Source organism: Phalacrocorax carbo, chromosome 2 (genome assembly GCF_963921805.1).
Source record: "Phalacrocorax carbo chromosome 2, bPhaCar2.1, whole genome shotgun sequence".
Taxonomy (NCBI): domain Eukaryota; kingdom Metazoa; phylum Chordata; class Aves; order Suliformes; family Phalacrocoracidae; genus Phalacrocorax; species Phalacrocorax carbo.
The window spans coordinates 51,053,354-51,078,755 of record NC_087514.1 but is presented as its reverse complement, the minus strand read 5'-3'; the positions used below and the strand labels follow the sequence as shown (position 1 = coordinate 51,078,755).

Sequence of the window (25,402 nt, the reverse complement as noted above, 5' to 3'; positions counted from 1 at the left end):
TAGTTCAGCATCTTATCTGCCCGTGGTTACAAGTATTGCAAAGAATTTTTTTGGAGTTTTTCCCCCATTTATCCATTATCTGTATTCCACAAGCATCACAGGAATTGTCAGCAATTAACATAAATAAATCATCACCTTTTCAGAGAAAGCTTCAGTACAAGAATTTCAGATGATAGCAAAAAATATTATTAAATATCTCACGAAGGGCCTGTTCCATCCCCCATTGAAGTCAATGGGAATCTTTTCATTGACTTCAATGGATATTGGATCAGACCCAAATTGAAAACATCAATAGCGCACACATTAGGATAAAAGAGCAGCTATGCCCTCCTCTAGAAAAAGAACACGACTTCAATTCAAACAACAGATTACAGGAAGGAACCAGTTGGGGAGAACTTTTTTCTTCTCCTTTGAAAAAATCTGCAAGAGAACAGCAATTCAAGATCCTGAGAGCTAAATCTCACAGTGTTATAAGTAACTCTCATCTTCCACTATTGTCTGAATAGGTGGGGGAGACTGACACTTTGAGAGATCGGGACCACTGTTTAATAAAACAGCTCCCTTCTCCCAACTCCCCTCTTTGGTTGAGAGTGTGGAATGAAGATTCAATACAGCAATTTTACTCCTTCCACTGACATGTCAAAACTTCAGAAGAACAAATCTAACATTTTCAAATGCAAAAACTAGAAGCCCCAGTATCAGTTTGAGAACCTACAGTGGCAAGCTCCATTCTCAAGCATGTTAAAAGGTTGGTAGAATGACAGGCAGTCAAGACACTATGACACTCAGCGCTCATGTTTCATACTCAGGGTTTTACAAAGGGTTGTCTCAAGCCATTGTTCACCATCCTGTTTGTTTCATCAGTGTAATTGTTGATTTTACTCAGTATAATGTACAGAAAAAGACCCTACAACTGCATCAACATGCACAGTTCATAAATTCTTGCAGTGCAGCTCCCTATGCATCTCACAGAGCACCTCCAAAGCTCAGTAAAACCCAGAGAAGCTGCCGCTGGCTCAGCCATCTAAACAGTCAAGGTCTGGAGGGCTTCAGACTCAAATGTGAACTTCAGAGGCTGACAGCCCCAGCATTTTTACATAATGGACAACTTAGGCAACTCTTCAGTACCTGAGATGAGGGCCAGATTGGAAAGACCATACATCAGGATAGATGATGCACTCTGCCCTCCTCCAGAGAGAACACAGTTGACCCAAACAATACATAATAGAAGAAATTCAATTTTGGTAAACCTCTTGCCTTTCAATGACAACTTAGTGACAGAAAAATACCTTAGGGTGTCTACTAGTTTCATTGGGACTCCTCCAAAAGGAGACAATGAGAGCAATTATGTAACACCCTGTCACGTCAGAAGACTGTGATGAGAAAGGAGGTGCAACTGCCCCTCCATGGTAATAGTGTTTTGAAAACTTTGAGTCTGAGCATGGCACCCAAAGGGACTGGTGGAAGTCCAAGAGAAATGCAAGAGTCCAGGGAGCTTGCATAAAATGCTAAAAGCATTTATTTTTATCAAATATATATCATGCTTCAGAAGAGAAAGGTAAGCTGTTTGTCTTACAACTGTTTGTCACTGATTAACTAAAAATAATCTAAAAGGATGAGGTTTTTATAAACAATGTATCCTTAGCATTAGGCCATACATGCAGTTTAGGACCCTCACTAACCACCTGTTTAGTATTTTTTTGCTGGAGGAAGAAGAAATCCTCAACTCTGGCCATCCCATCTAGGCCCCTCTCTCAACTTAAGGGTGCATTTTGGTCATTTTATTTAGAAAGAGAGGACAGTTGGCTTTTTGTCAACTTGGTAGTGCAGAAGAATGTGCGGTTTAGGTTTTTATTCACTTCATTAGCTTTCAAACAGTCCGATCTCTGCCCATTCACTATCACAAGTTTCCTTGAAAGAGAAGCAAAGGTATTTTGGGAACTTAATTTCCTTCACGATTCATTTTCATTCTTCCATTCTTTAACATCATACATCTATTCCTGCCTTTACACATGCACCCCAAATTGATTCATCCAGTATACTTTTTCTCACTCTCATTTAGTGACAGAACTCTCAGCAAGAACTGCTGTGTTCAGGGACAGCACCCCAGGACTCTTCTGACTTAATGCTTCCCCCATCTGCTTTTCTTCAGTTTCTCAAACCAACTATGCAAGCACTGTTCAGTACATTCTGCTTGCAGATTTAAACCACTTGGTAGAAGTGGGGGTGGGGGTGGGGGAGCAGCAACTAACTAACCAGAAAGGAGAAACAGCCATATCAGACCAAGGTGAAAAAACAGGGAAGAATACATGGGATCTGACACAGTAAAGGGGAAATCCAGAAGAGTGGGGTAGGGGGAATGCTTTCTGGGAGAGGGAAGGAAGAGACAAGCTAAAGCCACTGATTTTTCAACATAGAAAGAGCAAAAGAAAGAAGAGAGGTATGAAGAAAAGGAGAGAAAAACATTAAGTTTTTTAAAGTCAAGAAACCATGCCAGAAACCATGAGCAATACAGACAAATACATTCTAGACGTTTGTAGGAACAGTTAGGGAATGGCAGAACCGACTGTATCTGAAGTTACAGAAACATTTTACAAGCAAGAAAAGGCAAAGTGATATATTAATAAAAGTAAATGTTTCTTGCTGTAGCAGATCTACCACAATTTGAAGTTGGGATTAAAACCATTTGACAAATTCACATTTACTTCCGCAACTTTCCTTCTGCTCCTGCCCACTTATTCTTCTTCTGCTCATGTTCTTTTCACACTTTGCCCTCAAGAGCAGTACTGCTACTTGGATTTTATGTGATCCTACCAGGGCTTAGCCTATGGATCTTCTGGAACCAAAAATAACTGAGAAAGCTCTCCAAACATAAGTACACGCATGCTTTCTGAAAGCATTCCCAAAAGGAAAGGATGGCTTTCCTTGTTTACAAAGTCATAATAAAGACAGGTTTTTAATATAACTGCACTGCAAAATAAATACTTTTTACACTGTAGAGGCTAAAAACTAAAGTACTATCTAATAAAAAATAAAAACGTCTTTCTGTTGATACCGAAGCTATTTGGACTTAGAGTGCATACCATCAGAAGACCTACTAGAACTAAAGGGCAAAAACTACTTCAGGAGATTTCACATAGTTTCCTAGGTGAGGGGGCTGTCTACAACCATTTCAAAGAGGAACCCAGGTTGGCTACAGGTCCATTCACCCAGCTCTCCCAATTCACTAGTATCTGATCAGCACCCAGTTCTGCTCCTTGACTAACGCTGAGATTTTATTTTCCCCTCTAACAATTTGCTTCATCCCTCTCAACTTTCAGTTACTGATTACTGTACAATCACTTGTAGTTAAAAGATTAGACTAACACAACATCCAGCCCAGATCTGCAACATGCCATTGTGCAAATTCATTCATTATGTGGCTACACTTAAAGCCCGCTTACAAATACCCTCTGCATTCACAAGTGACTTAGGAAAACATGTATAAGCAGAGTACGGAAAGCTGTACAGCTAGAAATCTAGAAAATACACACAGCAGCCAGGCACAGACAGCTAACAAACACTTTAAATACAGTGACAATGCAGTAATTATCCATATATCCTTCCATACGAAGGAAATTTATAGTGCGCCATTTACAGTGTAATCCCATCCCAGAATCTGTTTATAAAGGTCTCACCCAAGCATTCAAGTGCAGAAGTAAGGGAAATCAGAAGCAGAGGGTGGGAATCAGAAATAGAACAGTGCATGAAGCCACAAAGTGATAAGTATTGTTTACCTGTCAGTTGACATTGATTAATCTTGTGTTCTGTGATATCACTCAGTGACTCAAACACCTGGAGGCAGCTGTCACAGCTATGCACAGCTTCTTCTTCTAACTCCTCCCCTTCATCCGGCCTTTTCTTACAGTCTAGCACTTCTCCATCTTCTGCCTTGTCTTCTAGTTTACAGTTAGGGTCTGAAAGAAAATCAAGACCATGATGTCAGGCATCTAAGAAGAAAACCTTTAAAAAGAAAAAAAAAAGAATCAAGATAGGTTCTTGTGGTAACCATAAGAAACGTTTGGCACGAGCCTGCAGCACACTTGATTTTTATTGCTAAATAAGCAAAGGAAACTTTCTCCTTAATTTTTTTTTAATCTCAATGAAAGGAGAATTTCCCTTCTACTCCCACAAATATAGCTCCATTTCTCACTCAAACAATTCTTCCATGCTTCAATGTTAGGTTTGTCAAATTTATCACAGCTTCATTCACATGAAGCTGCTTTGATCATTGTAAGAAAGGATAAACCACCTATGCAATTAGTTTTCAATGAAAAGAAAAATCAAATCAATGAGTGTGCAGGAATTTCTTTTCACTGTTAACTACAGCGTTTCACAGGAAATTACCAGAATTAAGAGACTAACAAATTTGATTTACATAAACATGAAATTAATCTTGATTCTACAACCCACTCCAATACTCCATCACCATACTATTTGACACAAACAAAGCCGTGGAAAGATTATACCCTGGGTCAAAATGCTACACATACTTTGAACTTGTGTATGACTTCAGGCAAACCCGATGAAGTTCCTGTATTTGCCAGACCATGGAAAACTGGAAACTAACTATTGTAAAACACCTAAACAGAGCACAAGGAGAGCCTTGTCTGTTTGATACGTTAACAAGCATTCTGGGGATAGTGGGATAGCTCTAGCCTCAAAGCAGCAATCCTGAGCCCTGCTGAAGCTTCTAAACTGGAAGAAATGTGCGGTCTCAATGCCATCCCCTATGCACAGAGAAGCCACACAGCTCGCCGCACTACCTCAGTTCTGCAGATGACCAGCACAGAGTGAAATAATGCAAAGTCTAGAACTTTTCCTCCTCTAAGGGTGAGCAGAGTAGCTTTAACTACTCCTGACTTTTTGCCCACTTTTCTAAAAGCTTCCTTCAAAAGACAGAAATAAAACAATCTGTCTTCCCTAATAAAGCAAGCTGGCACTTAACTTTGTTTTTCCTTGGGAACCACAGTACAACAAGTGAAATGCAGAAGAAAAATGGTTGTGTACATTCCAGCAAAAGGAATGCAAGTGTTTCGCCACTTTTCCCTTTTCTGCTTTGGCCACCTCATCATTCCTTTCAGATATTTGAGAGCTAAGACTGAAACAAGTCATTGTAGAAAACAAGGACAAACTCACATAATAACAGGAGATTGTGTAAGTACATTTTAAGATGTTATGCTCTTTAGCCAAGTGGGTGACTAACCAGGAGGAGGCTTCTTCTCTACAGCAACACAGAGGTGGTATCTGGGAACCCGCTTTATTTAGCATTGCAATTGATTAGGATCATGCACATCCACTTGAAAGGAGAGAAACTAAAACATGTTAACGCTAAATTTATACTAGAATGGGGAAATGGTGAGGAGGAGGAGGAGGATTCCACTTCACTCTTAAATCCTCTCAGCACCCTACAGTGATGTGGGTACAGCCTTCCCTGTATTTGCCACTCCACACAAAGCGCAGGCGGTTCTTGCTGCCCACAATGAAGGTCAGGGCTCTCATCATCTTTCTGCATCCTTTGGTCCACCCTGCTGCACCCTGCCCTTCAACTGTTCAAACACAGACAGACCCACAAGCAGAAACTGGAAATGGCCCATGTCAGGAAGTCTTCCTCATGCTATGTGGCTCGTGATCAAAACCAAGGAATTTCTTTGACAGGGCTAAAGGGCAGAATTTATTTTCAAGGGAATTATATTACAGAGGGAAAACAGATTAATTTTAAAAATTAAAAAAAAAACAAACCCACACATTCTGAAGGCAAAACTATATTTGCTGTGTAAAAGCCCTGCCTATACACTGAGAGCGATCCTTATATGACAGATGACATTCACAAGGTTCTTCTAAGAGTGAAAACTTCAACTTGGGCAGCTACTTCCAAACAGAGGAGTATTCTGCAAATTCACACACCAAAACCGGATGCTAATGAAATAAAAGGACTTTATGGCATTTTAGCCATTGTTGAATGCTCTGAATCTAATAACTCCCATTGCCACTTCATTTTCCAAGATATTTTGCAAGAATAATAAAAGTAGTTAGGAGATTGCCAGGTTATAAGCAGTTCAGAAAAAGAAATAATTGTCTTAACTCCTGCAAACTGACCCCAACATCATTAAACACTTGTTGGAAGGCAGCATGTGCACATTGCATACTATTAGTTGTTCAGCTCAAGCTCCCAGTTTCATCTTATAAAACTGACAGCACTCAGGGAAATGTGGGCACTGGGTCTGAATTTTAACATGAGTATTTAAATGCTGCACATAAAGTTTACAGACCTGTTTGTTTTAAAATAAGGGTAGTGTCTGACTCTGCTTTAAGTACAATGCTGAAGGAAAGAAAAGGGAGGGGAGGGAATTCTCAAGTCTTATTATTTAGAGACACTTGCACTTTACAGGAATTCAGCAATACCCACACACGTATGCACAGATGTACCCCTTAGTGCACAAAAGCCTAAAGAATCACTCAATTTAAAGCTTCCTACTTAGAGACCAGTTATTAAAATTAGAATCATTTTAAGGCTAATAAATGTTTTGCTTCTCCTTCTGCATTTGCAGATATAAACTCTACAGGGACAGAAGTCAGTCAAGCTTATTCCCTCCTGCTGCAACTTCAGAATACATGCTCTAGCCAACTGGCACATTTGTTTTTAGGTCAACACTTAAGTGGGACCCTCTGGGACCTAGGTTTGAGCTTAGCCTACGACAGCTTTGTGAAATGAGTTCTGGCAGTCTCAGCCCCTCTCAATGAATGCATTTCCACTGTGATCCACTTCCATGAAGAGATGCCACCACCAAAATAAAAAGATGTTTAAAGAGAGAAAATATCATTTGGATGCGTTGTGAATAGATGGCTTTTCTGTTACAACAACAAATATCTTCCATTAAGAACTGGTCTAACCCTCAACGGTTACTTAAACTGAGGATAAGCTGCCTTATTTGAGCTGCTCTTTTGAAAGAGTAGAATAAAACATATTTTAAAAATGCAGTATGCATTCATCTATACTTTCTCCTGATCCTCCAGTTCAAAGCTCATGCTCGCATACAGACTTCAGGGCAAACGTCATTGACCTCACACATTTTTTCCTCCCCAATATCTGCAACAATCACAGCCACAATTCCTTCAATAAAGATTGTCTTTTTAGTAAGATTACCTTTCCCAACATCTGCAAATGCCACTGTCATTTCCAGAGGCTTCCCTGTCCTATTTCAGAGGCTGCCGTGTGCTAACTGAAATTTTTCAATACCCATCAGCAACAATACACACACCGGCTCCATCTGCAGATATCATTGAAAATTATCTAATATAGAAAGGAGGGTTATATTTTTGGAACAGAAATAAATCCAGCCTATTAAGGTACTTTAAAAAAAAAAAAAAAAAGAGAGAAAGAACAGTTGTCGTCTGTTACGGATGATGTTAAAATTATTTATAAATGAAAATTAAAAGAAGCATGATTTTCTCATTACAATGTTCCCTGGGAGGTGGTTCTCCCCTTCCCTTCTTCCTCTTCCTCATAAGGGATGTTATTGCTGTAACTTGGTCTGATAAAACTGCAACTTTGGGGAAAATGAAAAATTGCATTGGCTTAAAAGTGTTGGAGGCAATAAAGGCATGGACTTCAATTAATTTCAAGTGTGGGAGCGGTTTAAGGCCAACCAGCAGAAATTCTATTCTGTCCATGTAAAAATGAGGTTTCACCACATTTACTTTTTATAACCCATATAAAAGTCAAGTAAAAGTAATGAATACCTAAAAGCCATCTCAGTGGACTGGCAAAGACTATCTGTATTCTTGAAACTCATCTTACATATTTCTGCCTATGCTACAAGGATCCATAGCTAATCACAACTGAAACATCAAACTACCAAGAAAACAGCCTCCTTTCCAATCCATTTCACTGCCTTGCAGCAGACCTCCTTCCAAGCCACTTCTGCATGGAAAAGTGCTGGCTAAAGAAAGGAAAACTTAGATCATGTGGTTATAATTATTACCAGGCAAGGAATATTTCTTCAGCTCAGTGGTAAAGTAAAACTCTGTCGCTCTCTGCTCCCAATAGTGTCCATCGCAAAACAACTGCCTCATTAAATCTCTGCAGTAAGATTAATATGCCGTAGCTGCACTACATTTATAACTTGGTACTCTATAAAAAGCACATTTAATGGTTAGAGCCAGAGCTTAGATACAAAGTATTACTATAAAAACTTCTGGCAGTGTGTACACAGTGTGGGCCTTCTGTACTGCTTGCTCTATCAGAAGGTTTTTTGTTTTCAATATCGGCACTGCATTCTTGCTATAGAGAAAAACATAATGTTAAATCTTGCCTAGAAACAGACAGAGAACAACACAGGACATGATGGGAAATAAATAACTAGCAAGAGAACTTAACCACTGAGAATTATTTTAGGAAAAAATGCAGAAAAGCAACCATTCCTTGTCATATTGATTTCCAGTTTTGCAGTCCTTTATTTTTCAACTTCGTGTGTCTACAGCAGTACAAGTTTGCTTTTTTCCGACTTTGCAGATAGCTAAATGGTCATGGTACATGGACATAAGTACATTCAGAGGAGTTTGAAAAACCTCCCATTACAAAGCAAAGAACTCTCTCACTTTTATTTCCTCTTTTCAAACAATAGTTTATGTGCAGAGCCACTAGAACCTATAAAAAGCACCGAACACCAAACACAAACCCACAGGACACACACATAAGAGAAATATAAAGTCTTCTAGCTGAACAAAAAATTAGCTGCATTCTTCACCTTCATAAGAGAAATAACTCCAACTGTTCTCAAACAAATTACCTACACATATTCAGAGATGACTAGCCTTCTAGGAATATCCTGAAGGAGCCAGCCCTTACTCCAAAAGGTGACCTCAGCTGATTGAATGAGACTATTCAGATGAGTCAGTCCTGCTCTTCATATAAAATTCTGTGAAACTGGTACCAAAGACAGAAGTGAAGTACTTCCTGCATTCTCAGAACCATATTAGAGAATAAAAGAGCCATTGTTGTTATCGGGAATTAACAATATTTCTTCATGATTATTAACAATACATATCCCTGTGATCCTGACTTAGAAAAACAGCTTTGTCCAGCCAATCTCACTGACTTAAAATTACGGAACCCTTAATTAATCCCTGACAGGTAAGAAATTATACAAACAATCCTGAAAGAAATTACCCTTATCCACATATTTTACAAATACAGAAATAGTTGAAGTGGAATGAAAATTCAAGTTCACCTGAAATGGCATAGGGTGGGGTTTTATGTGGGGGATGTAGAGAAGAATTTTTTTAACAAAAAGAAAATGAACAGAAAAAAAAAGCAAAGCATGCTGCACTTCAGAAGTATCTCACTTTCAGTTGGGTGACCTACAAAAGGCAGAATTTCTAATTCTCAGGAATTGAAAGGTGAGGGGAGAGGAATGTTATTTTCCATTGCGAGCCCCAAGAATGCATTCTAAGCTGAAACAGAGAAGGAAGAACGCAGGCTTTGCAAAAACACCCCGATACAAAAATCCCTCACACTTGTCAAACAGTTAGCAAGCACTAATGAAGGAATTCAGCATTACCAGTCTGTGCGGCTGTGTGTCCCACACCTGCCTGCTGGTCCTCTGTTTCACTTTCTTCTACTGTCAGAAAAAGGTAAACAAAACAAGAACAAAACAAAAAAAAGATGTTAGGTAGGTAGCTGAAGTGTTTCAAGCATCTTTACACCAGCTTCAGTTCTGAAAGCCAGTAATGCTTGTACAACATGGGCAAGAAAAGCTGCACTGCAAAGTGCGGAAGTGTAGACCAGACCAAAACAGAATACGTTGCTGTATGGAAGCTACAAATCTGAGAAGAGAGTGACCAAATTGGTTTCATGGCTTAAAAACCAAATCAAATTTCCTCTGGGATATTTGTCTTCAATGCACTCTATTGTATTTTATTACGGAACTAAATGAGAGAGTAATTCTAGGCTTTAAGATTCTGCTTGCTCCACACAGATAAGCAAAAGCCTTCTCCTGGCAGACGGGAGAGGTGTGTGTGCTAATTCATATATATGCTTTAAAAAATAATAATAATAATCCTATATTCAGGAGCAAACATCTCAGCAATGCAGACAGCCTTGCAAAGGAGAACTAACCCCATGCTGTTTTACTGTATACACCATGCCAGCATCTTTCCCTTGGCTCACAGCTTTCCAGAGCAGTAGAACTAAAAACAATACAATTTGTCAGATTCACTATTCAAAACTTGTTGGGCAAGAGTGAACCTAACAAGAGCCATTCTGCTGCTACTTTGAAAAATTAGAGTGTGCTGTTCTCATATGCTCTGATATGATGCCTAAGTAAGATTGACTCTCCCAAAGTAAAAGTAAGGGAAGAGCTAAAAGGCAGAACCATTTCCTTTTTATTCTCCCAAAGACTGAGTTCTTTGAGTTAGAGAACAGCAGAGAGAAAAGAATTCATTCTCCCTCCACAGGGGAAAAAGCTGAAAGGGGAAAGACTGCACTTTTACAGCATTTCCACTCCCAAGAATTCAGACCTCAAAAATAATCATGCAACTGAGTTAAAATCCAAAGATTTGGGGTTTCTTTTCCTGGTTCTTGGGACAAGAGAGTGCAACACTTAGGGTCACATATAAATCTAGACATATATTCAAAAGAAGAGATACATATACACACTCCACAGGTACCTCTTTTCCTCCTCCGCCAACCCCAAGGCTTCATACAACTGGTTGTTTCTAGAATCTGAGTTTCTAGAAAAAAAACACCAGTTTTCATAAGGACACTCTTAGGACACCAGAAACTTGAAACACAGTGCATATATTAGAAAGAGTCAAGTACAATCTCTGAAGGACTCTAAACAATCTCAATCTCTGTCCCAGAGCTGTGGCTAGTGAGCACGCTCTTCTGATCAACACAGATCTGATAAAATTTCCCCAGCCCTGAAGTCAGTCAAGTATTTCACAAAATATGATTTTATGAGCTGACTGTTCCAGCTGAACTTGTATTTTGCAGCCATGAAGTTACCAGTACTTCAGCTGTGATAATACTGTACAATTTTCTTTGTTATGCTGAAGCAGTCATCCCAGCAGCCCTCACAGCTAAAGGAAACTGGTCAGACAAAGCAAGCAATGGGAAAAGCTCATGAAAAGCTGAATTTCGGGGAACATGTGGTCAAACACAAACTAAGCTAAATAGAAAGATTTTTCACTAGGGCAGCACAGATCTGTAAGACTTGTTAATAAAACAAGAAAAACAATTAATACAACTAGTATACAATTAAAAAAAAAAAAAGATACCGCCTTTTGAGAGCCCCTCAAAGCCACCAGTGAAACCTCTGCAGCAGCCCAACCCAACCCTGTCTATGCCCACCATCAGCTGTTGAACTATTTCCAAAATATGTTCTCAAGAACAAGCTCTAAACCTGAAAAATGAGTCCACTGTTCCATCCCTCAAGAGGAAACTCACCTTGGTCATCAGTACCCACTGATAAACCTTATTAAAGGTTATAGACATATCTGTTATCTCCAGGGAAATCCTCAACCACGATACACATCACCACTCAGTCCAGAAATGCAGTTCAAAAACTACCATTTTTAAAGTTTCAAGATGGAATTGAGGTGGCCAAACATGAACTTTTCAAGAACTGCTTCCCAAGTGGGAAACTTTAAAATCAAGCAGCTACCTGCTAAGAAGTAAACAAGATCTGCTTGTTTAAAGCAGATTGCCACTTGTAAGTGTATGCAAACCAAAATGCAAGATTTCATCTTTTCTGCTGTTCTGTACTGACTGTCTACTGCCACCAGCTGCAGTACCAGAATCTTTCACTGCTAGCGGGAAGTGACTGCACACTGAAACGTGCTCAGTTTTGCACTGCCGACTGAGAGGTACACCAAACCTTTTTAGGTCTTCAAATGGAAAAAACAAACATGGATACTGCGTAACAAACTGTTTTCACATATGCAATTTTGTAACGTAAAAACATGCCAGCGTATGCCTTATGAAACCCCATGTTTAAACTTCTCTGCTATTTAGGGATCTGAAAATTCTGTGAGAGCTGAGGTTTGCTTTCAACAAAGGCTGACCACTATGTCTTTATTACACTAGAAAAAAGGAAACAAGCATTAGAGCAGGTAACTGTGGTTAGCATCTTTCTAAACTGTTGTTCAAGCCCTTCAAGGACTCTCAGACACAAAAGAACCAAGTAGGTCACAACAGGCCACAGCACAAAGACTTGCTAATAATACTCAACTAGACTGACATATTTGTCAGGAAAATTAAAACAGCATTTAGGGGGAAATATGGTAAAAGGAACACCCCGCAAAACCCACAGAATTAGGGAAATCTCAGCATTAGCACAGATCAACTACAAAAAGCATCTCATTTTCCTGTGCTAGTATTAGTATTTGTTACATTAAGTAAGCTACAGCTGGTAGCATCAGATAAGCTCCCAATTAGCACTTCATGCTTTTCCACAACCAGATCCTGAAAACTTCACTGCTATTTCAGCTCTTGGACCAAAGTTAAACTCACCTGACTATGAAAGTTAGCATGACATGCAGCCAACACTAACTTCTCTTAAACATTAACTATACCATTTTCTTCCATGAGAGGAAGGCAACTTTAAACAGAACCTATATAGTGAGATGTTTTAAATTTTGCTAAGCAGAAACATTTCTCTAGCACTAGCATGAAATATAATGAAATATAATGAAAAAAAAAAAGCCACAAGGATGATATGCAGAAAGAACAGCAGTGTGTATGCACTATTATTACTTCAAACATCAAAATTACTGATACTTTAGGACTGTAATTGCGCATAGGGGTGTCATCTTCATTACAGCATATACCACATCATAGCATAAGGTAAGACAAATTCTACAGAACAAAGCAATAGAATACTAGTAAAAGGAGAGGCCTCAGGAAACCAGAACAATAGCTTATTAATCCAGATCATGAATAAGCGACGTTACTGCTGAAGTTCTAGATACATTCTAGATACATTTGAAGTAATGTTTCATGAAAGCAACAATATTCCTTGTCCCTACAATTATGTGCTTATGACCACAGGTCACCTGTTTTTTTCGCTGCAGAAATATTTCTCAGCTGACTTATCTGTTCCTTAAAACAACAAACCATCAAGCCTCTACTATGTATTTTCGCAGTGCAACTTTTGAAAAACAAAACAAACAGGAAACCCAAATAATAAAATTTCTAAAAAAGACCAGATCGCCACAACAACTGCGACACCACACTTCTTGAGAGCAATTTAAAAAAAAAAAAATCTCAGTAAGGGAAAACAGAATTCCAGCACGTCAGTTTTATCCCCCGTTATAAAAGCTTGTGGTTTGGACAGATACCAGTTTTTACAATTTTACCACAAAAAAAAAAAAACATATCTCTAAACTGAAGCTGTATCTATATGAAAGGTTAGGACATTTCAGCTTTGGTATGGCCAGCGTTCAAGGCAAACCCTGGTTTCAGTTCAGAGCACCTCTGATGCTTAGGCTGCTGAATGTCAACACTAAGACCAACTATTCTTTTTAAAAGAAAAAAAAAAACCAGAAGCAAACAAATATAAAATACCAAAAACAACCAACAAATCAAGTAGTACCATCAAGGAGAGCCAATGAGGAAAACCTGTGGGAATTTTGACATAGAGGTCCCAAAAATAGAATCAATCTCCTGACTGCTCTACAGCAACACCTGCTGATCAATGAGGATTTCACCCCTTTTGCTTAGGGTCTCTTCACGGGACACATGGTTAGCCTATAAAGGAGGGAGATTATTTTATGAAGTCAGTACAAAATAAACACATTCATATTCTACTGACTAACCAGGATTCCCCTTCACTGAAGAGTTAATCTGTAGATTTAGCACGCTAAGGAAGAGCACAAGTCACCTCTGGTTGATGCTGGGAAAAACCTTGTATGGAAAAGAAATGGATAAAATTAGAAATGTGAAAAAGGACATTTTCACTGAAAGGGAAACCTTTTGGAGAACTCTTGCTAAGATTTATGGCTTCTGAGCTACAACAAACCATAATAAAATCAAAGCAAAAGATAATTGAGAAAAGTCTATTTTCTTCTATTCTAGGTGGGTTAATAAATTAAAAGAAAAAAAAGAACTGCCCCAAATGCCTGAGCCTCTTCTCAGCTTGTTAAACAAAGCAAGAGAAGCCACATATCCCAAAATAAACGATAAAAATAGATTGCTATTGATTTATCCCTTCCTAAAACATATTCCTTGAGAGATGTGAAAATAAACCTAATATAGCAACTAAGACTGTTGGGATAGGAAGTTTAGAACATATATTTTTAACTTGCACTTTGCATTGCCTATAATTCAATACTTAATCTATAAATTTCCATTAGCATATGGTTAGTAATTTAATTTAAAGCCATCTTTGCACAAAAGCCTTTTTCTTAGGATGGTAACTTTGCCAAGTGCATCTTCAATCTACATGTTTGAATAATTTCTGCAGACAAGTAATAGAGACACCAGCTGTATTAGCATAATCAATACACAATTTACCGAGTTACCCAGACAGAACAGAAATAAAGCGTGCATGCCATTATTTCAGTACCTAGAAATGTCTGTGATTTCTGGAAGTATCTTTCTATTTCTCTTTTCCCTCCTCCTCCTGGCCACATAAAAACCAAGAGGACGTTCATACTGCCACCATCTACAGGTAGATATTAAGTATGATTAGATAGATTAATCACATAGCAGAGGGCAAATTTAAGACCCAGTTACAGGAGGTGCTGAGTACCCTCTAACTCTATTAAATTCAATGGATTTTGATGACGTTTCGCACTTTGCAATAATGTGCTGTGGAAATGCATCTCCATAGGGGTTCAGTCAGGATACAAAACTGAAACTGAATAAGTTACAGAGTAGTATTAAATGCAGGATCACATGTCAATGCACCACCTGCTAGAGCTACACCCTCCTCTGCTTTCTCCTCTCCCTAGGTACCGCTGGTGCTCTAAGACTCACCTTTTAAACTCTTCTGGCTGACACACGCGAGCACAGGATTTCACACGTGGCTATGTCACATGTGAGCAGCAATTCAGTGGGTGACTCCTGGAAGTCAACAACCACTTCAGGCTGCCTCATAATGTCCCGGCATTCATGAAAGTTTATAACTACTGAAAAAGTATTGTTTTCTGAAGGGTTTCACCTAGTACCAATACACATCTATCAGCTACTAGCCAGAAACCTGATGACCATTTTGACACACAAATGTATATGCACCCGATTACTTCAGTGGGAGCAGAGTCAGAAAAAGAAATGCATCGGTATATTATAATTTCAAATATCTACATTCCAGAAGTCTATTGAAAATTAGTTCTGTGTGTGTAGCTGCAACTCTACAAGAATTCAATTAATCATACGCATGAAAATTTGTATTTCTGATTTGTTTTCCTTTGTGCTTTGACATACCCCTTTTTTTATTTCTACCCTCCCCAGCATTGTAGCACTATTCTTTTGATACCTGGAAATCATTATTTTCCTTAAAAGATTCCAGTTATATAAAGCATTTTTCTTCTTGCATTTGCTTTTTCCAGAAGACAAAGCACCTCATAGCATTCATATTTTTTACTCCTCTCTTTAGTCTATCCCAACACTGAGCTTGGGTTTTTTTTCCCCTAATGTTCTTCTTGTAGAAAGACTGAAGTAGGAGTTCCCAATTAGACTGCAGTGGTTGGAAAATATTATTCTTATGCTAAAATAAAGTATTTTCCTAGGCAGCACATAAACATAAAAGTAATAAATACACTTAAGTGGAAAGAAATTATGCTTAAGAAATCCTTCGGATATTCTTCCAACCCTTGATCTCAAGGATGACAGTATCCAAATGTGACAGCCTAAAGACGTCCAGTTTTACATAACACTGTGTGCAGAAAAGGCAGGAGATGCTCTTTCCTGCAGCAGAGGGAGGATTGTACAGAAACCCCAAAGCCAGGGGTGGAGGGGATATCTTCTTCTGGATAGCTGAGGTAGTAGATTCATTAGTCCTGCCCAGAATGCTAACTTTGCCTCCCTAACCATGCATCTTTTACTCATATTTTTATTGTTTAAAGTAAACTAATAATAGTATGATATATTTTAAAAAGTACTTTTCTCCACAGAATCTTAAAGCTTTTTATAAACCTCATGTAAATTCCAGACAACCCTAAGACTCTCTATCATGCAATGTAACAGATTATAATAGATCAAAGTATAAAAAATTAAATAAAAATAGTCAAATTGAGGTCCATGGTGAGAATCAGCAAGGCAAGAGGGAATCTCTCTGGGAGTCGATTCTTAGTACCAGAGTCAGGACTTTTTAGCTGTCCTGCCTATCTCAAACTGAGTACTCCACTTCCATTCCTGACAGTGTGACTGGGGGCATCCAGCCCATTTTGAGCAAAGACAGAAGGCTAAGATAAATTTTAAGCCTAATCGCCAAACCCGGAACTTAACAAGAATGCTTTCAGGGTGATTCCCCTCAATACACTGAAGTACCACCTAAGCTTTCTTACTCTCTCACAGGGACATAACTAAGAATTTCTGGTACTCCTACGGACCCGCATTTTCAACTGTGCTTAGAAAACAGGAAATTCATTAAACACTGTCTACAAAAGCCTAAACTCAGCAAGAGAGACCAATCTGAATCAAACTGACGCATGGATCACAGAACATCAAAGTAACCAATGTTACACAAGTCTGAAGACAGGTGATGTAAGGAAGGGCTATGAGGATCTACAGTAAAGGTCACTGCCTTTTAAAATTAAGTAATTTATTTATGTGCCTAAAATGAGGGACTTAAATTGAGGAGTTTGGGTCATCTGACACTGTTCCAACACCAAATCAAAATACAGCTGCATGCTTTGGCTCTATTACCTGAAGACTTACATTTATCTGAGTCAAAAAACCCCACCTCCTTTCAACTGAGATTATCCCTGATTTACCAGAGATCTCTATCTACTGTGTACCAGGGTTTTTATGTTTCTTTTTGATCCCTCAAACTCTCTGCCCTGTTATACATGACTGTCTGTCATGTAGAACAGCACTCTGACCTATATCCACAAAGCAACTTAGAAGCCCAAAAACTAGTGAGGGGACACTGCATCTAAATTGCCAGAAGTTCTGCTTAGACACCACTCGGGTCAGGCAGTACCTATGGTTTTATCATCCAGGCTTTTCCAGTACTGCGCAGTTCAATGCTGAAATCAAACCAAAGCCCCACCCCAGCTGGCTAGTGGAAGAATAATTATTTTCCTGCCTGCCCTGGCTTTGGGCGCAGTCTCATGGGCTGTTTTTTCACAGTTTACATACCCTCTCTGGTTGCTGCAAAATACTGGCAGAAAATGTGTACGTTGAAATACCTCTTCCTTTGCCCCTGGTGCCCACATGCACTGGTTAGATCACTCACCCAGGATGTGGGTGGCACCAGCTCGACTTTCTTTTCTATCAGAAGGATTTGTACTCATGTCATGAGCTTCCTAACAAAGAGCACTTACCCACAGACTTGAGGCGCACTCATTCATTGCTGTTGAAGCTGCCATATCTCATCTACAATATTCACTGAACTAGAAAGAAGGAGAATTAGCATGATACCTTATCCTTGTGGTTAGGGTACCCATATGGGAAGTGGGACATATGGACTTCAGTTCTAGTTTCACTGAAATAATTCATCAGAAGTAATAAGGCAGTAAGTACTTGGCAGACCAGGATCCAGGTCTCTTCTTTCTCCATTGGTACTCAAGCCATTAGAGCCATAAGTCCTGGGTATAAATGCTCTTCCTCACCCTCTTGTCCAACAAATACTTAATTACACTTTTGAAAAGGGAAACGTCATTGACAAAAAAAAAAAAGGGCAACGCACTCATAGCACAATATACTGCTGTGTAATGACTGATGTACTCCCCGTGAGACAGAATCAAACACCCTCAGACAAAGCACAGAACATAACTCCCACCTCTCACATGCTAGGGGAGCAGATAACTTTCCCTCTTCAGTAAAGAGGAGAGGAAGAGCAGCACCACAACCCCTCAATTCCTTCTAACCTGGGAGGAGAGGAACCACCTGACCCCTATCTCCAAAAAGCTGGATACTATGAGATACGCTATTGCACTAAGACAGACACACACATTTAGAACAGGGGAGGAGCTAAGACACGCTATTCTTTCCAAGTTTTTCCTATTATCTCCTTAAGGTAGGTCCTACTCAACAATATTCATAAACCTCTAAACTACCTATGAATTACATAAAGAATACAAGCACCTGGTGCAAGATAACTATTCCACTAGGCAACCAGACACCTGAAAACTAAGCAGTACAGCACTAGCATCTTACAGGATGCAAGCCCCCTTTTTTGGACCTAGCCTTAGAGCCTTCTGACCTTTCTTCATTGATTTACATTTGTATGTGGCGAGCAACTCCTCTGCTCAACCGATTCACCAGAAATCACTAACCGAATCTCATCCTATGCTGTAGTTCTTTATAAGTCACGTAACACACAGCATTCCCTGCAGTTGTACACACAGACCAATAGCAACCCATTTCCTCCTCCCATCTTCGTAGTGAAAACGTTACATCAGGCATGGATCTTGACATCCTGTTGTCCTGGAACAAGTGAATCAGAAAGTTCCTTCCTCGCAATTGTATTCTTTGGAGGTGGAAAATAATTAACTTCCCCACCCCCTCCTCCTTCCTCCTGCCACTATCAAAGTTAGAAATTCACTTGACTCTGTCTGGGAAAAAAAACCCAGCCATCGTAATTCGATGCCAGAGAAAGTTTTGTTGATCAAAGCATAGCCTAGTCTTCCCAAGGACACTGCCTCACTACATCATGTCATCTCATCCAGCAACACAGCAGGTATTTTATTTTTGTTTTTAAAGTTCCTTTCAAGAAGTTAATGAGTCAATCATGGAAGCTGAATTTGATAGGTTATCAAAAGAAGTTAACAACAAAAAAATCAAACTAAAAAAGCAATTATCCTGGAATTCATTGTTTGAAATATATTTTCCTGGCAAAACACAACCTAATAATAGTAAGGACACGACAAGTTTCAGGGACTGTATACAAAAGCCATCTATTGTGCAGTTAACCAGGACATTTAAACATAAAAGTGCACTATGCTCGTGTGTAACACCAAGCGCCTGTACAAGAAACTAGGAGAGAGATTTCGCACTTCCTGTTAGGTACGGACAGAATTCCTCTTGCAGGTTATTGCCTTGCATGAGAGCATAAGCTCTCCAAAAATGGGGTTTGGGAAGGGGGGAAAACGCCAATACCCTCACTGTCAACATCCTATCCATTCATCCTCAGAGCAAAAAGGTGTTCTGCTTCAGCCAAGAGGCTGATTAACTAACGACTAGTACTTCCAAATTTGTAAGAAGACTAACTAGTTACCAATACTCTGTTTTTAAAGCAACTATAGTAAGCCCCTATCACATTAAAAAAGAAAGGGGGGGGGGGGGGGGAAGTCACTATACCAACAGATATATAAATGACTTTGAAAAATCTTGAAGGACTAAAAATCCTAACCTTGGTAAGAAAAATCGCACCTAATTGCACCTATATTTAAAAGCGAAAGTATCAGATCAATCACTTAAAAAACACCCCTCTCTCTTGCTTTCATGATAAAAAAGAGTGGGGAAAACCACACAACAAAAACACATGCCCCCGAAATCTAAAAATTTCAGATGGCATTAATTGTGCAGAATTGGTAACAATCCTACAACCCTTCTTAGAACACATTATATGGATTCAACTGTACAAAGAAAAGTTGTGGTATAGCATGCACGGCATCACTCTAGCTAAAGGATAATCTAAAAGGCTCTAAAAGGCTCAAATGTGCATACACCAGAAGAACATGGATAACCTAGACTAAATCCTGAAAAAGGAGGGGACAAAAAAAATCCTCTGCGCCTTTTTCTCAGTAATTATGCAGTATGGAGGGAAAAAGTGTTTGAAACGGAAGGAATGTGAAGTGGCAATAAAAAAGTGTGACCACTGTTAACTAGTATTGAGTATTGTAAATAGGGAGGACAACGGTCCTGGTTCAAAAATCCATTGGAAGAGAGCAATTTTGTGCAGTCTTATTAATGCGTGCACAGAAGAACGTAAAGCAGGGTTGGGTTTTTTTTGGAAAGTAGGAGGGTGGAATAAAAATGTTAATTATAACATGTTGTAATAAGGATACCCCCAAGATCAGCCCTATCTTTTTTGCTACAGCATAGTCCCTAGGCATATGGCTAACTACTCCTTGATCATTATCCCGGCTAAAACTAAAGCTACTGAAGTTTAGGAGACTCATATCTAACAGAATTTCTTTCATCTCTAATAGTTGCTAAACTAGCATAATTACTCATACTTGAGGTGAAATAGAACCCAAGTTGTCTAAAATTAAAGCTAAAACAAAAACAAACCTCACCACCTCTTTCAGTATTTGCACATTCATCTTTTGTCAGACTCCTATGCCAAGTGTTGCGTTACGATTTAAAAGTATTTAAAAGCTCCTCTTGTGCTATCTGACTTTCATAAAGAAAGCAACTGAAAAACTTCAGTGCTTGGTAGTAACACGCTGCAACATATATTTGAAAACAGACATGTACATTTTCACAGCACCCGATAAGACAGGCCTAATTCTTTGTAGATCTGTATTTTGTCCCTTCAGGGAAAAATATGCATACATCCATATATATGCCACGGTTCTGATTTAAGTGAAATAGTGCCTTTTCCCCACCCCCAGCTGGGACTGATTTTGAGCTCTGGTAGCCCTGCAGGAACCGATGGAAACCATAAAATACAGCTGGGAAAAGATGCGAAGAGGTCTATCTTAAGGTATCAGCATTTACACTGTATTTTAATCAATCTGAAAAAACAACTCCAAATACCTTATTTTCAGTGTTTGACACAGAAAAAACACTGAATCCATATGGTCTATATAACATGTTAACAGTTCTTCTAGCTCCATTCATCACGTACGATTATTCAAAAGGAAGATTTTTCTTCCCCAAAATGTGTGAGTTTCAAAATACTGAATCGTGTTTCAGAACAAAGAAATGAGAGCTATTAAACCTGTTGTAAATTAGACTGAACGAATTACAGAGCAACATAAAGCCCTTCAAGACATCTTAGATCATGGCGGATAATGTTATCCTACACACGTTAAATAAGTGCCTCCATACCGACAGCTTCCCTCGTTACACAAGTTAACAGCGACTCCGGAAAACAAAATCCAACCAAACCAAACATGCAGTATTTCTAAGCCTCTTAATATTATCTTTCTCACAAGGTTTCACCCTTATGGAAAGCAGCAGTACAACCAGTAGCCATTTAGATGCAGCTGTTTAGATGCTCACTCCTAATAGTACCTGCTCCCAAGAAGTAGACGGTGATGGTCAATATAACTCACGCCAGCCCCAAAAATGACTGGGTAGCATTACTGTAATCCCACAGCTAATCAAGACCATCAATACCACTATGCATTGCCAAAGTCAATGAATATTACTAAAGGTTAGGGATGTTTTTGTTGTTACGGATTTTTTTAATCTATAAAGGAGCTGGGGCATGCTTGGCAAGGTAAAAAGAGAACACTATAAATAGCCTCCATTATAAAAAGATGCTAATCTTAAATCCTTTTTGTAATTTGTTTTTTTCATGTACTCTTCTATGTTCGATATCGTATTTTTTGCCCTTTTTTGGATGGCCAAATAGAAGCCAGCAATCCACTCACACATCGCACAGATGTTTTTGCTTTTCAGGCCAAATGGAATCTTACAAATTTTTTGTTCCCTCCCTGTAAAATGATGATGCCAAAATAACACAGTTCCTGAAAATGGCCCGTTCAGAAAAAGTTCTTTGGACTGATAATACTGAAACTTTAAGTTAAGTTCACAGAAATCATGCCAATACTAATTGCTGTTTTTGTTTATGCTGCATTGACTGTAGTCTAATCAGCAGACAATCTAATGACTTTTGAGTCTAGTCCGTGCAATTTAGAAGCCGGGAAGGGCTGGGGCTGAGAATAAACATTCAAATAGTTGACAGATACACAGAAATGTAAAGGCTACTGTTTGAAGGGGATCCAAATGCCAAATTCTCTCTGAACTATTGCTGCTATGAAGTAGGACTTTTGTTTTAATCCGCTACTGTTCTACCTTCCCCAGTACCACCCCACATCACCTGCACCTCTTTGCAAGAAACATCCTCTCGCTTCGAATTTATGATGAGAAAACAAGTTGCATTACAACACAGGTATATTTACTCAGTCCACCAACGCTCTGCACGAATGGTGCTGCAGTTGTGAATTCAGTCAGGATGGAAAGAGGACCTAGGTTTCCTCAAAAAGAGGGAACAACTTTAAGAGATGCTTCGGGCTTGCCAAAATATTTCAAGATACAAGCCTTCTTTAAGCAGAACATAGATTTGTAAAATACAACCGCTAAATTTTTCCTTCTCATCTTTCTAGGAATTCAGTAATTTTATTTCTGCGGTCAAATGTGGGATACAAAATTACAATGAGTAAAAATTTACTCTGAAGTAGTAACAAAATATTTTTACATTTCTTTTCAAAAATAAATCACGTTCCGAGATTACCGCTTCTATTAAATGTGTGGGGCTGTTCTGGTTTCTGTGTGATGGTTTCTCTAACACCTACAATTTCAGTGATTTTTCATGACTGACTTTAGCATAATGAATATTACCTGACTTTAGCTTAGAGAAACTCGGGTTTAGTGTTTAGTAGAAGTACATTTTCATTCAGGTTTGTATAAAGAACAGCTGGTTTTCTTTGCAAGTGACTGTATTTTTGTACCTTTGTTGCTAAACAAAGTTTCTCATCAAAAGCCGGTAGTAAGGGCAACAGAAAAACCTCAAGCCCTCCCAAAACTAAAACCCCATAAACCAGAAAGGGGAGGGCGGGGGAAGGCAGTCAGTAACCTAAGTGTGATTTCTACAAAGCATGCCAAGTGACAAAAAAGGTTTACCATTCAAATGGCCAAGTTAAACAAGATAGGAGGGAGCTGCTCCCCCCTCTTCCCTGCTTTCTCATCTCAGGGGGTCTCAAGCACGGTTGTACTTAGGGAATGGTGCTGCCCTTAGGTGCTGGGAGTTTAAGGAGTCCTACCAATTGCCCTTCTTCAATACTGTTCATTTGCACAGTGGCTCTTTTGGGGCTTACACACAGGTATCGTATCTCTGATTTACCTCCCCCCACCTGCCCTTCTCTTGCCATCCTCCCTCCCCACCAAAGGCATTAGGTGATCTTGATCGGGTCAATGATACCTAATAGATTTTTCTTTTTGGTTTTTGGTTTTTTGGGTTTGGTTTGTTTTGTTTTGTTTTTGGGGTTTTGGTTTTTTTTTTTTCAGAAACTAGCAAAGGACATGGGATAAATTAATCAGTAGAATTAAATGTAGGTCAGGACTGATGAGTTTGATGCAACCGATCCTTCCTCTGCCTAAAAGAGCCCAGCAGTTTAACTTTAATTCCTCCTTCCTAAAGTAAAATAAGATATTCGAATTAGAGTTGTTCAGAAAGTTCAATAATTTACTCTCCGTTTGAGACTTTCTTTTTTTTCTGCCACAACCCTGTAGTATATTTCTAAGAGACAGTCCTTTTCACAGAAAGTAATTTCAATCTTATTTTTCCTTGGAAAGATGCTTTTATTATTTTTAAATTGTGAGATGCTTATCTAATGTTAGCCATGCCTTTTTTCTTTCCAAGGTTCAAATCTGAGACACAATCACCAGCAAGAGTTGGGGGGGCACAGTCAGACCAAAGTTGGCAAGGAACCAAAACAGAGGGTGCAGGGTGGGGGGTGGGGTGGGGAAGAGAGAGAAAAAGAAATAGAAAAGGAATGTAAACAGAAACCAGGGTAATTCAAAAAAATGTATTTTCAAGAAACAGAAGAAATTTAGTCATTACCAAGTTCTTAACACCCACCATTTCAGATGAACGTTAGTTTCATGCGTATAAAAAAACTCGATTGTCATTTTGTTTTAATGTATTTACCGGCCTTGTATCAGTATTCCCCTAAGATATAAGTTTCAAATTAAGTTATCAAAAGTGACAGACATATCAAAAATACCTCTTATATCTTCCCCCCAGAAAGGGTTGCTAAGTACATGACAAATTGGAAATGTAATGTGTAATTCCGTATTTTATTTAGATGTAAAACAGCACTCCTGAGTTTAAATAACTCATTTACATACATTCAAATAATAGTTTTTCAGAGAAGCTATTTAAAATGCTGTTTATTTTTAAACTCTAGAACTATATTTTGTACTGACTAAAACAGTAATACTTAAGAAATGAGGAATTTAAATAAACACTGCATTGGAAGTAAGGTTGAAATTCTCCTGGCAACATTACTTACAGCTTTTGTTTGTTCACTAAAAATTAAGATGTAATAATCGATGGGCAGACTCTTATCAATGAATTTAAATGCTATGTCCATGCAAGCACCTTTCAACTTCTCTGATGAATCGCACTATCAGCCCTTGCAGAAATCTTACAATCGGACTGCTTTCAGAATGCCATTAATCCACTCAAAAATGGACATGATTCAAGAAAAATAAAACAGGGAAAATGAAAAAGATATTTGAACAAAGGCCACCAAGAATGATAACCTACTCCCCAAAGGTAATTACTGTAGCAATAATTACAGATGATGATTGATTTACTGCCTGGGTTTAGTTGAAAAATAGTAAATAAGACACTGTGAAGAAACCTCTGTCATCTCTACCCAGAGCATTAAGTGGTTTTCTTAAGTCAGTAGTTCATTGTCAGCAAACCCAAGCTGCTCCATCTGAATCTTACAATGTTGCTGTTTTCTTATTTTAGGGACTCCCAGGCTACCGGTACATAAGGCAGGCAAAGCCCATACCTCCACAGAAAATGGAAGCTGTATCTTTTGTTTTAAGTGTGATGCTTACAGGAAGATACTTGAAACAAACCTCCCCTCTGCAACGCATCTAACAAATAACCAGGAGTAAAGCACCTCCGATGTCTAACAGAACAGTTTCCCCTATTTGCCAATTAATCCTGAACGTCTATTCCTTTGCACTTAAATACTTGCAGGTCTAAGGCGACCCTTCAGTTAAACTTTCCCAGCAGCTTTTTTTTGCAAATAGGGCTAATTGGTCGCTCTCCTACTGGCTCTAAAACTCTTAGGCGCGCGTAAATAAATCCTCCCTGGGAAGCTCGGAATATAAGTGCGCACCCAAGCAACAGAACTTTCATTGTGGTGTCATTTTTAAAAGGTAAGGGAAGAGCGGCTCGTTTGTTCTTCACAAGATGCCAAACAAAAGCACTACTGAACCGCACAAACTTCGGCAAACTAGACACAGACGGCAGCAGCAGGTAAGGCAGTAAATTCAAGG

At 38.9% G+C, this 25,402-nt stretch overlaps 1 protein-coding gene across 9 annotated transcripts in view; it reads right to left on the bottom strand.

Moving 5' to 3' along the window:
• ZNF521 (zinc finger protein 521) overlaps nucleotides 1–25,402 on the bottom strand; it is a 237,488-nt gene that overhangs the window by 208,948 nt on the left and 3,138 nt on the right. For 4 of the 9 annotated variants that reach the window (XM_064442842.1, XM_064442836.1, XM_064442839.1 and 1 more), the window contains 2 exons: nucleotides 9,603–9,662; nucleotides 3,777–3,956 (listed from right to left, as the gene is read on the bottom strand). Coding sequence is in view for 6 of the 9 variants with exons in the window: in XM_064442836.1 (XP_064298906.1) it covers nucleotides 3,777–3,956; nucleotides 9,603–9,662 (240 nt within the window). In the remaining 3 variants the exon portion in view is untranslated. Of the gene's footprint in view, nucleotides 1–3,776; nucleotides 3,957–9,602; nucleotides 9,663–10,710; nucleotides 10,774–25,402 lie in introns of all 9 variants that reach the window. The other 5 variants (XM_064442843.1, XM_064442837.1, XM_064442840.1 and 2 more) reach the window with 2 other exon arrangements.